The 15,792-nt window shown below is 52.3% G+C and overlaps 1 protein-coding gene across 2 annotated transcripts in view; it reads right to left on the bottom strand.

Annotated features, from left to right (window-relative positions):
- Nucleotides 1-15,792, bottom strand: part of LOC122388141 (serine/threonine-protein kinase SIK1-like) — a 55,507-nt gene that overhangs the window by 5,504 nt on the left and 34,211 nt on the right. Inside the window, exons 8-10 of one of the 2 annotated variants that reach the window (XM_043378960.1) lie at nucleotides 13,840-14,445; nucleotides 13,230-13,372; nucleotides 10,841-12,507 (exon numbers count right to left, since the gene is read on the bottom strand). The exons of the other annotated variant lie outside the window; for it this stretch is intronic. Of the exons in view, the coding sequence (XP_043234895.1) occupies nucleotides 12,342-12,507; nucleotides 13,230-13,372; nucleotides 13,840-14,445 (915 nt within the window). The 3' untranslated portion in view covers nucleotides 10,841-12,341. Of the gene's footprint in view, nucleotides 1-10,840; nucleotides 12,508-13,229; nucleotides 13,373-13,839; nucleotides 14,446-15,792 lie in introns of those variants that run through there. 2 annotated transcript variants of the gene reach the window in all.

Genomic DNA, 15,792 nt, shown 5'->3' with positions numbered 1-15,792 from the left:
TAAAATCATCAACTCCTATCCAAACCACCAAAGAAACGACAGATCTCACTCAGTCCAAATTTTCGTTCAGAGGCCAGTATTACTTTACCCGATTTACCAACAAAAATAGCTGCCTGGAATTTTTCTCCTCATATATCCATTCCACGTAGGTACAACATACAGAGGGTAAACGCGATAGGCATGTAGGTAAGCAGGGAGGGCTTCACCATTTACACTCCATATGTGAATTAGCCTTTAGGCAAAATAATCCGGCAGGTGGCTATTTTCTGTTTGTAAAACTGGCCTCAGATGGAGTGCTATTAGTTATTTGATTTACCATCACACGATCAGGCATCAACTAAGTTTGTGGTTTTAGAATCTTGAAAAACTTTCTTGGGAGTGGCACTTGGTAGACATCCGTTTGAGATTCTGCTAGAGCAATAGCATCGCGCTCAAGCCAGCCAAATTTTAGACTGCCAACACAAGAAAAAAAATGTTTGGTTAATCAGATTTCAGGCTTCAAAATATTAGGTAAAGCATCAATAGGCATTTAATTCAATTCTGGTGGTAAAAATCATGACCATATGTTGGCATGACATCAATTTTTAATTTGTTGTGGTACAACTTGCTGTTTATTGAGGCTTGAAGATGCTCAAATAGATATATTTTTGATGCGTGTGTTGATTAAGACTGAAGTCCAATGAAAATAAAAAGCAGAAATTATCCTGACCTTACCTTCCCTACTAACCTTCAACCTCCAACCTATCAGCCTACAAACCACCGTTCAGGCTTCATCTACACGCAGGTTTAACATTTTATGATAAAGTAAAAAAATCTCAGCTTGTAATCCAATGTCTTTCAAAACCAATTGGGCTTTTTGGCCTTGCGAATGGTAAACGGAGGGAGAGAGAGAGAGTTACCTAACTCTATCATGTAAAAACTGTTTTGAGAAAATAGCACTGTGTTTTATCCTGGCTTCATGACTCTCTAACGCTCCTTGAAACACCTGCTTGTTTTCTGACAATTGGTGATACAGAGAGGGTCTGCATTAATGTCCAAGTATGGTCATTTAGGATCAATTTTTGGTGCCCTCGTTTTATATTATTCCATCAGCCTTAGTTTGCCCAACTGACATGCGCTGAATTTGTCGCATGTGACGTTACACCTGACGTGCGCCGAAATTTTAGGTGGAACCCTGCCACTACGCCAAACATAAGTTATGGCATGATCACTGCTCAGTTGGGCAGGTTCACCAGAACAGCTTCATGGGTGCAAAATGACCACCGCAGCGCCCGTAAACCCTAATAAACAAACAAGCAAACATCAGTTGCGCAGTTAATGCCAATTTTTACAATTTTGATTGTCTATTGATATTGTTTGGTCTTTTCAGGACTCGTGGCGCTGCTCGCCTCTTCGCCAATGCGAATGCGTTCTCTGAGGACAACCCGCCCAAGGCTACCATGACGAAGCCACGCCACCGCGCCGGCTATAGACTCACGGCCTGAAGCGAGTTTGGGCGCGACGGCTGGCGAGCCAAGGCGGCGGAAAGTCGTCTGGTGGAGCTCCCGTCTGAGGCGAGCTTGATCTGGTCAGACAGCTCCGCCACCGATGGTGTGCTAGATGGAGGAGGAGGGGCACCCCCCCCCCTGAACCGCGACATTCGAGAGGTGCGTGTCGCGGCAGGCGCCCTCTGCTTTAGCACGCGCGGCGAGCTATTCGCCCTAAGAGCGGTGTTGGAGGAGCTGGCCGGACGGATGGTACCGGTCGATATGGGTCGACCGCCGTCTATCCCAACGGTAGCGCCGATCGACGTGGGCACTTTCTGCAAGGCAGGCGCGCGCGCGCGACAGGCGCGCCACGGCAGGCGCGCGCGCGACGCTGCGCGCGCCTGGCAGCGGAACTGGCCGGACGGATGGTACCGGTCGATATGGGTCGACCGCTGTCCTGGCTCCGTCCTGGAGGCCGACCGTGCAGTCGTTATCGACATCCGCCAGTACCTGCTCTGCATCGGCCGCCTCCCGAGGCCGGATGCCCACAATGCAACGACGTGGAGTGCCCTGCTGCCCGATGCCGCGTCTGCCGCGAAGAGGCTGGCACTCCACGGTATGTGCTGCTGCGATGCGCGGCGCTGGCGGTGTTGCGACAAAGAGCCTCGGCAGCTGAACTGCTTCAAGCGACGTAACGATATCTGCCCTCCCCTCCCCTATCGAGCCGCGTGGGTGTGGACGGACGGGTCGGCAGACGCGAGAACCTGCAGCGAAGGAGCTGGGGTCTACGGGGAGTAGCAGCACGAATGGACTGATGAGCCGCGTGTCCCGGCCGGTCCATTCTGCTGTTCCAGCTCCAGGACCGGCCGCGCCGTCGCCACCCGTCCGGCGTCAGTGGAGGACCGCTCATCAGCTGTCGATTTTCATCAGTTTCGTTTGGACCACTGGTCGGGCTCCTGCCAGTGCCGACATTGGGTTGGGCGGAGTCCTACCGATGAATGCCGCGAGTGCTGCAACATTGGCTCGGTACATCTCGGTACATTTTCCCGAGTCTGGTGTGGCTACGGGGAGACGGATTTGGTGACTCTGGCTGCCGCCGTGAGAACCATCCAGAACCGTACGGCTATGCTGCGGCAGCGGCTGAAAGGAACGCAACAACAATAACTACAACAGCAGCTGCTAATGAAAGGGGAAATCATGGAGCCGGATGACCCGGCACATGGCGCTCAGCCAGCTGAGAATGAGAGCCGCTATCAAATCGCCAGCAGGGTGCTGCGGCTGGTAACTGACGACCTTGGTAGAGAGAGCGCCTCCGCTGATGCGGATGAAACTACCCCCTCTCGGGTTTGTTTGACGCCGTCTCCGTCGACTCTTTCGCCTGGGCCGGCTGGCGACCGCGACATTTCTTGTGCAGTGACTCGTAACTATGTTCACCAAACTTTTAAAACTCCTCACGTTAGCATCTTTAAAGAATGTTTCCCTTGTACACTGCTGCAATGTCTTATGTAGGCATATTGTAGGTACAGTCTAAACGAGTGTGGAATGCTTTGTTGTGCTTGTTCTGTATTTCGTTTGCTATTTATCACGGTGACTATAATTTATTTTGACCAACCCTTGCCTTGTTACAATTTTAGTGGATGGTTTCTGAACTGCTGTTTGCATTATAGATGTTGCTAGTGCGTAGACGCCAAAGATTACTTTATACCTATTGACGCGCCAGATAAAGGAGGTGAAGTATTCCTCTGATCTATACCTACGAAATTCCTTTATGTGTGTTTTGTAATCGATATTGGCGGTTTTCTTATGTGATGCGGTGTAGAGCGTGGCTGAGGAAGGCGATGTTTAAAGTTGCTAGTTATTTTTCAATACATCTATGATCGGACTGTCGTGCTTGCTGTAGGTCGGACTTCCGTTCTTGATGGTGATTGGACGCACGTGCCGGTAGTTCACAACAATGCGGCTTTCGATTATAGTATAGATTTAGATACTTTTAAAGTGTTTGTATGCGTAGTCCTGAGTTTCGAGATATTATCCTTGCGGGCTCCTTGCCAACAGATTGTCCACTTCTGTGTCCAGTACTCATCCCACTCACGAGGCTCAGTTGTGTTTGCCAACCCCTATACGGAAACATTGGCCAGATAACTGACTACTACGAAATTTTAAGAAGCGTGGGCAGTAGGGCATAACGAACGGTCCTCAGGTTCAGTAGCCGCGGAGCACCTTCAATTAAGGGGGGGGGGGGGGCACCGCCGACTTTTGGTCCCATTCTTTCCATGCAGCGCCCATAAGGCTAATGTTAAAATGCCAAAATCAAAGGGGGGCACGGTGCCCCGGTGCCCTCCCCGTTCCGCCGCCTATGCTCAGGTTATTTCTGACCTGACAGGCTCAGGGAGGATTGCTCTTTGTTGTTTTTCTCCGATGAACCCTCTTGCTGCACACTGGCTGATCCAAAGGATGGAAGGGACGGGGGGGGGGGTGCAGACGTAAGGAAAAAGAAGACAATGTTCTTTCCCTAGCGCACGAAATCAATTCTTAAATGAAAATAAAACGAATAAGCTTCCGTTAAGAAGCCCCCGTTCCGTATCTTCCGTTCCATTCCACGACTCCCACGTTCCAGTGACTTGCTGCAGTAGCGTCATCTATACCTCGCCCTTACTGCCGGGAAGGCCGCGAGTTGCGACATCTATACTATGTCTAGGCCTGAAGTATTCATCCGCCACGATGTATTTATTTTTGTCAATCGGTTTGGTCCTTCTGGCCGGATAGGTCGTCAGAATTATCTGAAGGTGCCTGAAATGTCTCGTTAGTGGAAAAAATGTCTCGTTAGTGGAATTCCACTATCTGGCAACTAGCCCTATGTAAACGCGGCTATAGTTCGACATCGGATCACGTCACTCTTGCCCAGTCACGGTGCGATTGTCACATAGGTGGCTTACTAAGTGACTCCGGAAAGCTGGCGTCGAGCGTAACGTCAGATCATGTGGCAGCGCATTATACTGGCGAGGTGCACGACAGCAGAAACGCCTTCGTCCCATCTCTGTATGTGACATTGGTACGTACAATGTGTTGTTTTGTCTAGTATTGCGGTCACGGGTCTCTGAGCTTTTAATGAGATTTTCAGCCAGTGCTTCAGGTTCGCCTGCGCGACGTACTCTATGAACCATGCACATAGTGTGGTACTGGACGAGCTCATTAGCTTTCAACCAACCCAAACGTTGAAGCAGATCGGACACATGGTCAAATTTCTTGCGACGGAAAATGACTTTGGCGGCATAATTGATCACTTTCTGAATCCGAAGAAGATTTTTGTTTGTGGTATTACCATAAACGGATAAACAGTAGCGGATATGAGATAAAACTAAGGCATCCACTAGAATAGAAATGGTAGATGGCGGTAAATGGCCCCTCAGTTGCGACAATCCGGTAAGAATTCCGAAACAACGGTGCACAACAACAGAAACATGAGTGTCCCAGCTAAGGGCACAGTCAAAATGAACTCCAAGATTCCTCGCTTCGGAAACAGGAGTCAAATTACAATTATTAAATTTTACAACATAGCTGGAAATGTTTCGCAAATTCTGTGGGCTACCTAACAACATTAATTGAGTTTTCTCAGAATTAAGTTTGAGCCCGTTAGCTCGGAACCATGACCCCAGAGATTCCAACACTTGTTCCAGCCTGCTAACAACAAGATTGAATTCCGCCTTTTTACCACTGACTAAAATTTGTGTGTCATCTGCATACTGCACGATCATCGCATCATCAGCAAATAGACTGAGATCGTTTGCAAAAATGCAGTAAAGCAATGGACCTAGCGCTGAGCCCTGAAATACACCGATATTATTAGGGAGCGGCTTGGAGCATCGGAGGTTTCCCAAGCTGTCAGAAAATGTGACACTTTGCATATGGCCCATAAGGTAGCTTAAAAACCATGAGACATCAATCCCATGTAGCTGTAATGAGTTAACTATGCAGAGCATATGAGTTAACTATGCCTATTTACCTGCTTATATAAATGCTACTTTTGAGTGGGTAACAATTAAGGCATCCATACCTATTTATCAATCAAAAATTTAGTTATTCATTCAGTAATATAGCACCTGTCTGCTATTGACAGTATTGATTGTCGTATTTGTTTAGCTAGGTGAGATTCTTTTGATCTATAGATACCACTTCGCGATATCGGCTGAGATAAGTATGTACCTATGTGTGTAAGTACTCCAGAAATATAACGTAGAGGGCTGAGTCGACCCTCAGACTGGCTAGCTACAGCGGCTCAGCTCATTTCCTTGGGATGAGGGTGTCACGAAACGGCTGGTCAGGAGTCATTCAAACGGACACTCCGAAGGGTTATGGTAGGGTTCCTTCCGTAGGTATATCCCGCGCACCGACGGGGGGGGGCGGATATCCGCCCCCCCTGAGGTTTTTCGCGAATAGCGGGAAAACCGCGGCGCGTAGCGCCGCGAAATTTGGTATGACTATAACCCCATCAATTTTACACATGGTGTGCAAGTTTGAACCTCCTACCTTTTAAGGTCAGGTCACCAGGTCACTTTGAATGACCCAACATCAAGTCACTTTTTTGCAACTTTGTCACCGTGCCAGAGCTACAGTAGATGTCGGAGGCCTTTGAAAGTCGCAGGATGTTATTAGGTCATTAGTAGCTACAATTTGTTTATCTCGGAATTTTGATATCGGTGACCTAAGGTCAGGTCAATTTCGCGACCTCCCCATTATAAGTCAATGGGGGAAAAATCAACTCCCTGTTTTTACCACTAAAACGGGTCGGAATGGCCCCATATACCATACATGACTTCATATACGATCAACCTTCACTACCTTGAGGTCTGTTTTGCTGTTGGGCAGCTGTGAGGTCATGTGACGTCATCAAAGGTCACCAAAGGTTTTTGGCCAATAACTCCGTACAGGAACAAGATACAGACGCGTGGATGGTCTCATTGTGTTCAGCTCGTCAAGACGCATCGAATGATATACATGATGACCTCGAGGTCACGTGACCTGAGGTCAACCTTTGACCTTGACCTTTCGAGGTCAACATATATATATATATATATATATATATATATATATATATATATATATATATATATATATATATATATATATATATATATATATATATATATATATATATCTATATATATATATATATATATATATATATATATATATATATATATATATATATATATATATATATATATATCATTCGATGCGGATTGACGAGAGGATCACGATGATGCCCTTAGTTTGTTCCTATCTTGACTAATTCGAAAGTTATTCGAGAAAAACTCTCTCCATATCTAGCGCCGCCATTTTGACTTTTTCGACCCCTGTGACGTCATCTTTGACCTGACCTGAAAATGACCTTAGTAAAAATTGTAGATCTTGGCCGTGCGTATCCGATGCCGTTTACCGCTTGTCGCTATCTTGCTTCGTTCTCGAGATCTCAGGGGGGCGGTCATCCGCCCCCCCCCCCCGTCGGTACGAAGTTGGCGCAGACCCCCGTCGGTGCGCGGGATATGCATTCTGCTCTGCCCTCTCTCGGTTGTCAAGTGGGTCAACTGTGGTGATCGGTAGCCCAGACAAAGTAGTGTTGGGTGGATTGCGAAGGATTCTATCCTGAGAGGACGGATGCATTTTTATAATAGGTAAGGTGGGAATCTTATCCCTGATCGCCACATTATGTACAATGTACGTACATGGTCACGACATTGCTCACTGACTACGATAAGAAACACACGCCATGTCACAATGCTTAGTCTTTTATTGGCAACCCTGGTTGCATTCATAATGGAAACAAAACAACTGACATGAATACCGCCCTCGCGCGGTAAGTTTTATGGCGTCGGCCGACAGTAGGTACAGGTGTCTCGGTGCGCCCAGTGGAGCTCTATCGTACAGGTGCACCGTGCACGACGAATGATGACTGGTGCTGCCACCTACACTGCGCTCGGCCTGCCACCTGCCGGCTAGGAATGGCGGTATGCCGACGTCGGTCTGCAGCGCCGACAAATGAAAGACTGCATCAACCACCCCGACTAGAGTAACGACAACTGAGACAAAGACAAAACCGTACTCGACGACGCTCCACGCACATTGAACATAAGACATCGGTACAAAACGCGCGCGCCATACTCGCCGACTGACTAGAAAACGCCTGATGTCGGTATAGAGCGGGGCTCGCACGCCTGAGGTCAGCGAGTCCCTTCTCTCAGAGACGGGTTGTGAGCGATGCCACCACCACAGTCCAACGCATGCCACCGCGCGATCCACGTTTGGTTCACATCTTTAGAGCTACACGCGACGGCCTAAGTGTAAATATACGTGTGACGCCGGTGGGCGCGGACGGGCGCGGGCGGCGGTAGCCGTGAGCTCAGCGCCGCCGCGCTGATGAGAGGTCCCTCCGCCGGCAGCACCGTCCCCACTGGCGGCGCCAGTGGGCTGCCTGAGAGACGCACTGGCCGGCCGCCGTCAGCCGGCGAATCGACAACAGTGCACCGGCCTAGACCGCTCCAAAAATAACACCTTTCTGGGCACGCATGCACGGCAAACGGCATGTGTCCGGTTATTGCTGGTTTGGCTAGACAAGCGGCGCCGGCCCTACGGTGCTGGCTGCATTCAGGAACATCTCAGACACCCGCACACACCGAGACAGTCGCTCGCTCTCAGTCGCCCGCCTCCTCAGCCTCTCTCAGTCATAGTCAGTCAGTCGGCCGGTGGGCTCCGTGCACCGCGCAGTCGCGGCAGAGAGGGGCATCGGGCCGGGTCGGATCCACATCCCCCAGGGAGCGGCTGCGCCGGCGCAGTGACCCTCTGGGCCCGGCCCGCGGCGGGCTGGCCGTGATACGAGCAGTCGCTCCTCCCGCCTCTAGTGACTGAGTGCGCCGTGCGCGGTTACCAGTGCTGACGGTGAGCTCCCGTCTCTCTGCCCAGCTGCCCCCGCGGCGCAGTTCGCCCAGTCCCAGCTGCCGACGGAGGGCTGGTCGACAGCCCGTCTCCGGGCCGGACAGCCTCCGTCGCTCCGTCAGCGCGCTCGGCCCGCTGTCCACCTCATACCTGGTCGCCGCCTCGTGCACCGGCGCGAACCTCGTGGGACCGGCACACGCCGCCGGGAGGTCTGTCCCGGCTGTCGGCAGCGGGGGCGGCGGGGGCGGCGGCGGCTCGGGCCAGAGCGGCGGGCGGCCGGCGCGTGCCGCCCTGCCGAGCCGCGCCGCTCCCAGTCGCGGTCACGGCCGGCGCGGTGGCTGTCAGCTGTCTGCGGAGAGGCGAGGCGTGATCTGACAGTTGGCCAGGCTGTACTGCAGGTTGTCCCAGCCGTCGCCGGCGGCTGCGTCCTCAGCGATCGGCTGGAAGTGAAGCTCCGGCTGCAGCAGCTCGGCAGCCACGGCGGCCGGCTTGTAACAACAACGAGGTCTGGAAAAGGGCAGATGGAGAGCTTCGGTTACTGGAAGCAGAAGGCGCATAGACTCGTGTGGGGGAGTTCCGTGGAATCGCGACTGTAACATATGTGAAGCCATTGAGTTCCGTTAAATGAAAACAGAAAAAGCTTTTCCTAGACATTAATGTTATAACCTCCGTCGAAGGTTGCAAAGCCAGAAAGTTAAATAATTTTTCATACCTTGCAGCAATCATACAAAAGATAAGAGTCAACGCTACGCTGGCATGCATCCCCCCCCCCAAAAAAAATACAATGCATTTTCACCCGGATTTCAACATCTCGTAGTAAGTACCGGAGCGTATGCGTTTGCGGGAAAGAATGCCTGACAGATAGACTGTACCGCCAGACACGCTTGTACTGCGGCACAGTCTACGCACAGGCACTCGCCGAGCACCCATACAGCGCGATGAACAGCGCTCGCAAGATACCGACAAAACAGTCGTTTTCATCACGATTTAAGCAGCACCAACTTCTTACTAAAAGGAGCATCGGCAAATTCTCGGATCGATGCCAGTTTAGCGCAAACTTTCTTCTCCATCCAACTGTTTTACATGCACTCAACGCTTTCCCATAGTTGACTGTTATCGAAGACCGACGCCTGGCAACCGGTTCAAAGTGTCAGCTGCAATGGCGGTGTATGAGCCGGGGGCGGCGTCGTGGGCGGGGCGGCGGCGGTGGCTACCTTTTAAGGTCAGGTCACCAGGTCACTTTGAATGACCCAACATCAAGTCACTTTTTTGCAACTTTGTCACCGTGCCAGAGCTACAGTAGATGTCGGAGGCCTTTGAAAGTCGCAGGATGTTATTAGGTCATTAGTAGCTACAATTTGTTTATCTCGGAATTTTGATATCGGTGACCTAAGGTCAGGTCAATTTCGCGACCTCCCCATTATAAGTCAATGGGGGAAAAATCAACTCCCTGTTTTTACCACTAAAACGGGTCGGAATGGCCCCATATACCATACATGACTTCATATACGATCAACCTTCACTACCTTGAGGTCTGTTTTGCTGTTGGGCAGCTGTGAGGTCATGTGACGTCATCAAAGGTCACCAAAGGTTTTTGGCCAATAACTCCGTACAGGAACAAGATACAGACGCGTGGATGGTCTCATTGTGTTCAGCTCGTCAAGACGCATCGAATGATATACATGATGACCTCGAGGTCACGTGACCTGAGGTCAACCTTTGACCTTGACCTTTCGAGGTCAACATATATATATATATATATATATATATATATATATATATATATATATATATATATATATATATATATCTATATATATATATATATATATATATATATATATATATATATATATATATATATATATATATATATATATATATATATATATATATATATATCATTCGATGCGGATTGACGAGAGGATCACGATGATGCCCTTAGTTTGTTCCTATCTTGACTAATTCGAAAGTTATTCGAGAAAAACTCTCTCCATATCTAGCGCCGCCATTTTGACTTTTTCGACCCCTGTGACGTCATCTTTGACCTGACCTGAAAATGACCTTAGTAAAAATTGTAGATCTTGGCCGTGCGTATCCGATGCCGTTTACCGCTTGTCGCTATCTTGCTTCGTTCTCGAGATCTCAGGGGGGCGGTCATCCGCCCCCCCCCCCGTCGGTACGAAGTTGGCGCAGACCCCCGTCGGTGCGCGGGATATGCATTCTGCTCTGCCCTCTCTCGGTTGTCAAGTGGGTCAACTGTGGTGATCGGTAGCCCAGACAAAGTAGTGTTGGGTGGATTGCGAAGGATTCTATCCTGAGAGGACGGATGCATTTTTATAATAGGTAAGGTGGGAATCTTATCCCTGATCGCCACATTATGTACAATGTACGTACATGGTCACGACATTGCTCACTGACTACGATAAGAAACACACGCCATGTCACAATGCTTAGTCTTTTATTGGCAACCCTGGTTGCATTCATAATGGAAACAAAACAACTGACATGAATACCGCCCTCGCGCGGTAAGTTTTATGGCGTCGGCCGACAGTAGGTACAGGTGTCTCGGTGCGCCCAGTGGAGCTCTATCGTACAGGTGCACCGTGCACGACGAATGATGACTGGTGCTGCCACCTACACTGCGCTCGGCCTGCCACCTGCCGGCTAGGAATGGCGGTATGCCGACGTCGGTCTGCAGCGCCGACAAATGAAAGACTGCATCAACCACCCCGACTAGAGTAACGACAACTGAGACAAAGACAAAACCGTACTCGACGACGCTCCACGCACATTGAACATAAGACATCGGTACAAAACGCGCGCGCCATACTCGCCGACTGACTAGAAAACGCCTGATGTCGGTATAGAGCGGGGCTCGCACGCCTGAGGTCAGCGAGTCCCTTCTCTCAGAGACGGGTTGTGAGCGATGCCACCACCACAGTCCAACGCATGCCACCGCGCGATCCACGTTTGGTTCACATCTTTAGAGCTACACGCGACGGCCTAAGTGTAAATATACGTGTGACGCCGGTGGGCGCGGACGGGCGCGGGCGGCGGTAGCCGTGAGCTCAGCGCCGCCGCGCTGATGAGAGGTCCCTCCGCCGGCAGCACCGTCCCCACTGGCGGCGCCAGTGGGCTGCCTGAGAGACGCACTGGCCGGCCGCCGTCAGCCGGCGAATCGACAACAGTGCACCGGCCTAGACCGCTCCAAAAATAACACCTTTCTGGGCACGCATGCACGGCAAACGGCATGTGTCCGGTTATTGCTGGTTTGGCTAGACAAGCGGCGCCGGCCCTACGGTGCTGGCTGCATTCAGGAACATCTCAGACACCCGCACACACCGAGACAGTCGCTCGCTCTCAGTCGCCCGCCTCCTCAGCCTCTCTCAGTCATAGTCAGTCAGTCGGCCGGTGGGCTCCGTGCACCGCGCAGTCGCGGCAGAGAGGGGCATCGGGCCGGGTCGGATCCACATCCCCCAGGGAGCGGCTGCGCCGGCGCAGTGACCCTCTGGGCCCGGCCCGCGGCGGGCTGGCCGTGATACGAGCAGTCGCTCCTCCCGCCTCTAGTGACTGAGTGCGCCGTGCGCGGTTACCAGTGCTGACGGTGAGCTCCCGTCTCTCTGCCCAGCTGCCCCCGCGGCGCAGTTCGCCCAGTCCCAGCTGCCGACGGAGGGCTGGTCGACAGCCCGTCTCCGGGCCGGACAGCCTCCGTCGCTCCGTCAGCGCGCTCGGCCCGCTGTCCACCTCATACCTGGTCGCCGCCTCGTGCACCGGCGCGAACCTCGTGGGACCGGCACACGCCGCCGGGAGGTCTGTCCCGGCTGTCGGCAGCGGGGGCGGCGGGGGCGGCGGCGGCTCGGGCCAGAGCGGCGGGCGGCCGGCGCGTGCCGCCCTGCCGAGCCGCGCCGCTCCCAGTCGCGGTCACGGCCGGCGCGGTGGCTGTCAGCTGTCTGCGGAGAGGCGAGGCGTGATCTGACAGTTGGCCAGGCTGTACTGCAGGTTGTCCCAGCCGTCGCCGGCGGCTGCGTCCTCAGCGATCGGCTGGAAGTGAAGCTCCGGCTGCAGCAGCTCGGCAGCCACGGCGGCCGGCTTGTAACAACAACGAGGTCTGGAAAAGGGCAGATGGAGAGCTTCGGTTACTGGAAGCAGAAGGCGCATAGACTCGTGTGGGGGAGTTCCGTGGAATCGCGACTGTAACATATGTGAAGCCATTGAGTTCCGTTAAATGAAAACAGAAAAAGCTTTTCCTAGACATTAATGTTATAACCTCCGTCGAAGGTTGCAAAGCCAGAAAGTTAAATAATTTTTCATACCTTGCAGCAATCATACAAAAGATAAGAGTCAACGCTACGCTGGCATGCATCCCCCCCCCCCAAAAAAAATACAATGCATTTTCACCCGGATTTCAACATCTCGTAGTAAGTACCGGAGCGTATGCGTTTGCGGGAAAGAATGCCTGACAGATAGACTGTACCGCCAGACACGCTTGTACTGCGGCACAGTCTACGCACAGGCACTCGCCGAGCACCCATACAGCGCGATGAACAGCGCTCGCAAGATACCGACAAAACAGTCGTTTTCATCACGATTTAAGCAGCACCAACTTCTTACTAAAAGGAGCATCGGCAAATTCTCGGATCGATGCCAGTTTAGCGCAAACTTTCTTCTCCATCCAACTGTTTTACATGCACTCAACGCTTTCCCATAGTTGACTGTTATCGAAGACCGACGCCTGGCAACCGGTTCAAAGTGTCAGCTGCAATGGCGGTGTATGAGCCGGGGGCGGCGTCGTGGGCGGGGCGGCGGCGGTGGTGGGGGCTGGAGCCTCACCTGGGAGGCCGTTTGAGCTGGCCGTGCCGCTGCCGGGTGACCTGGGCGCGCAGACAGGCGTGCTCCTGCTGCAGACAGCTCAGCTCGGTGAAGCCGCCGGCCTTCTGGCCCTGGTTCAGACGGTGACTGAACGCCACCAGACCCTAACGACAGAACAGCCGCGCTGTCAGCGAGCTCCGCACACACACACATACACATTACTGGCGGGAGTCCTGAACAACGGGACAGGGCGCCTGTGCAAACGTCAATAGCTGTCAGCAGGGTACAACTGTGCGAATGGGCTGGTGGCGCCTGAGAAACTCTGCACTTGCATTGAGCACAGTTCAACATTTTCTCATGTTCACTTTTAGGGTTCTTACGTCTGAATATGAAGAAAAATTAGCACATTCAAAAGTGTTATCCAACTTTTGCAGATTTGCATGCAAGCAAGTTCTTGCTATTGATAGTTTCATATTTTATTCAGACGAATAAGACGCAAAATTATTCCAAATCTAATGAAAATAAACGTTATTCAAATATAAAACACAATCAATATAGATAACCGTTGGCGCGCCTACCGGCTACCAGTGCAGCGGGGCAAGCACTCAGTCCGGCGAGTGTGGGACCTCACCTGAGAGGCGACTAGACCATCCGAGGCGCGCCGGCCCTCGCGGAAGCTGACAGGCGAGCGCCGGCCGCCAGCCGCCGTCTCCAGCGGGTTGTGGCGCACACTGTGTCGGCAGGCGAGCGTCGGCCGACACGGCGGCTTGGCCAGCGCCGGCGGCTGGTAGCACGAACTCGAGCTGCTAAACATGTCCGGCTCCATCTGCGAGTCAAACGACTCGAAGTTGTTGGACTCGGTGCTAGTGACGGAGCCGAAGGGCGACTCGGGCGCCAGCGCGCCGTCCGACGGTTTCCTCGCCACCGGCGGGTGGCGGACGCCGGTGCCGGACGCCCCCGTCGGCGCCGTCGACGGGAGCAGCTCGTCGGCAATGTCCACTTCGACGCCCTCGTCGAAGGAGGGCGCTCCGCCGGCGCCGGGCGCGGGGGCGGGGGTCGGCTCGGCGGAGTCTGGTCCGGCAGTGAGCCGCGCCGCCTGTTCGGCCACGCTGCTGGGTCTCCGGCGAGCCAGGCCACACCCGGCCGGACACGGATAGCTGCTGCGGTGGTGGCGCAGCCGCTCGTCCAGCAGCAGATAAATGCCCGCGTGGTGGTCGTACGCGTGCCGGAGTACCGACTGCGAATGGAGGACGGTAAATAGCGGTCAGACGGGACGGAGAATGCGCCAAGAACAGTCAGAATGGTCCGGAAAACGATTAAAAACAAACACTTGAACGGTGAGCGAAGGGGACGATCAGATGGGACTGAGAATGACATGTCAAACGGGACGGAACAGAGAAAGGCCTGATTAGAGAAAGCAGAACATCAGAAAAGTCTTCACTTATTCCAAATAGTACCAAAAATCCTTCACTTTTATCGTGCACTGCATCAGCTTTTAGCGCGCTGTATAGATGCATCATCTAGTAGTGCGCTCGCGCACAAACTATCATTAGATCTTAATTTCGAAGCTTCTGTCGTTTCAGCGAAGTTACATTTTACGCATTCTTCCATTTTCAGACTCACACAGGAAGAGGACTAAGAATCACGTGCATCGTATAATGCTTATTAGTTGTTGATATGCTTTGGCACCTAAATGAAACCAAGTCTAGCTGCAGGCAAGAATACAGCTAACTGCGGCGTCAGGAAATGTGATAATGAACTACAGAGGTGCAGTTTCATCCAGAATTGGAGGATCAAAATTCAAAAGCATGCGATAGCATGCTTTTGCATCCGGAAATTCCCATTGGTGGGTCGCTGAAGAAAAGTTCGGCCAAGCCTGTTTGTCAGTAGGTGAGTGAGTATGTGAGTGAGTATGTGAGTGAGTTTGTCCAAGCCTTTTTGGACCTGGAGTCAAAATGGGTGGACCGATCGGGACGAAAGTGGGACCGTTCGACTCGTCTCCGGCGAGGTAAACTTTTGGTACTGGCCTCGGTTCGCTCAGTGCTTCGTGGCACATGCTATTCCGCTTCAAAGTTTCGGTGACACGAATTTTTTTGTCAAGGCTACAGGTCAACCCGAGGTCACGGACAAAACCACACTGGCGGGACACATCGGTAACACCTTGAACCAGTTTCCAGGGGGGTCACCGTCTGCGAGGGGTGCAGGCTGCACGTGCTGGGGGCGGAAAACCGTTTTGACGTGAGGTCCTCTGGCTCAAAGAAATTTTGAGCTATCAACCTCAAAATCGGTTCAATGGTAGTCTCAGGCAAGGCCTCCAAAATAGTGCACATTTGGTTGAGCTAAACTCTGTGGTGCATGAGCTAGGTACGTGCAAGCCGATTGCACCCCTTCGTGCGTTGCCACGCCTGCAGGGTAAACGGCCGCTCTAACTGGTTCAAAACTTGCAGGTCATAAGAAGAATACATTGAGTCGTAACATTCCGGCGAGATAATATCCCAGGGGTGCAAGCTGCGCGTGCGGGGGGCGGATAACGGTTTTGACTAGGGATCCTCTGATCCCGGGAAACGTCGATCTAGCGACACAA

Source organism: Amphibalanus amphitrite, unplaced genomic scaffold, assembly GCF_019059575.1.
Source record: "Amphibalanus amphitrite isolate SeventyFive unplaced genomic scaffold, NRLGWU_Aamphi_draft 000310F_arrow, whole genome shotgun sequence".
NCBI lineage: Eukaryota > Metazoa > Arthropoda > Thecostraca > Balanomorpha > Balanidae > Amphibalanus > Amphibalanus amphitrite.
Note: the sequence above shows the minus strand (reverse complement) of the source record. Positions and strands in the feature narration are given on the sequence as shown.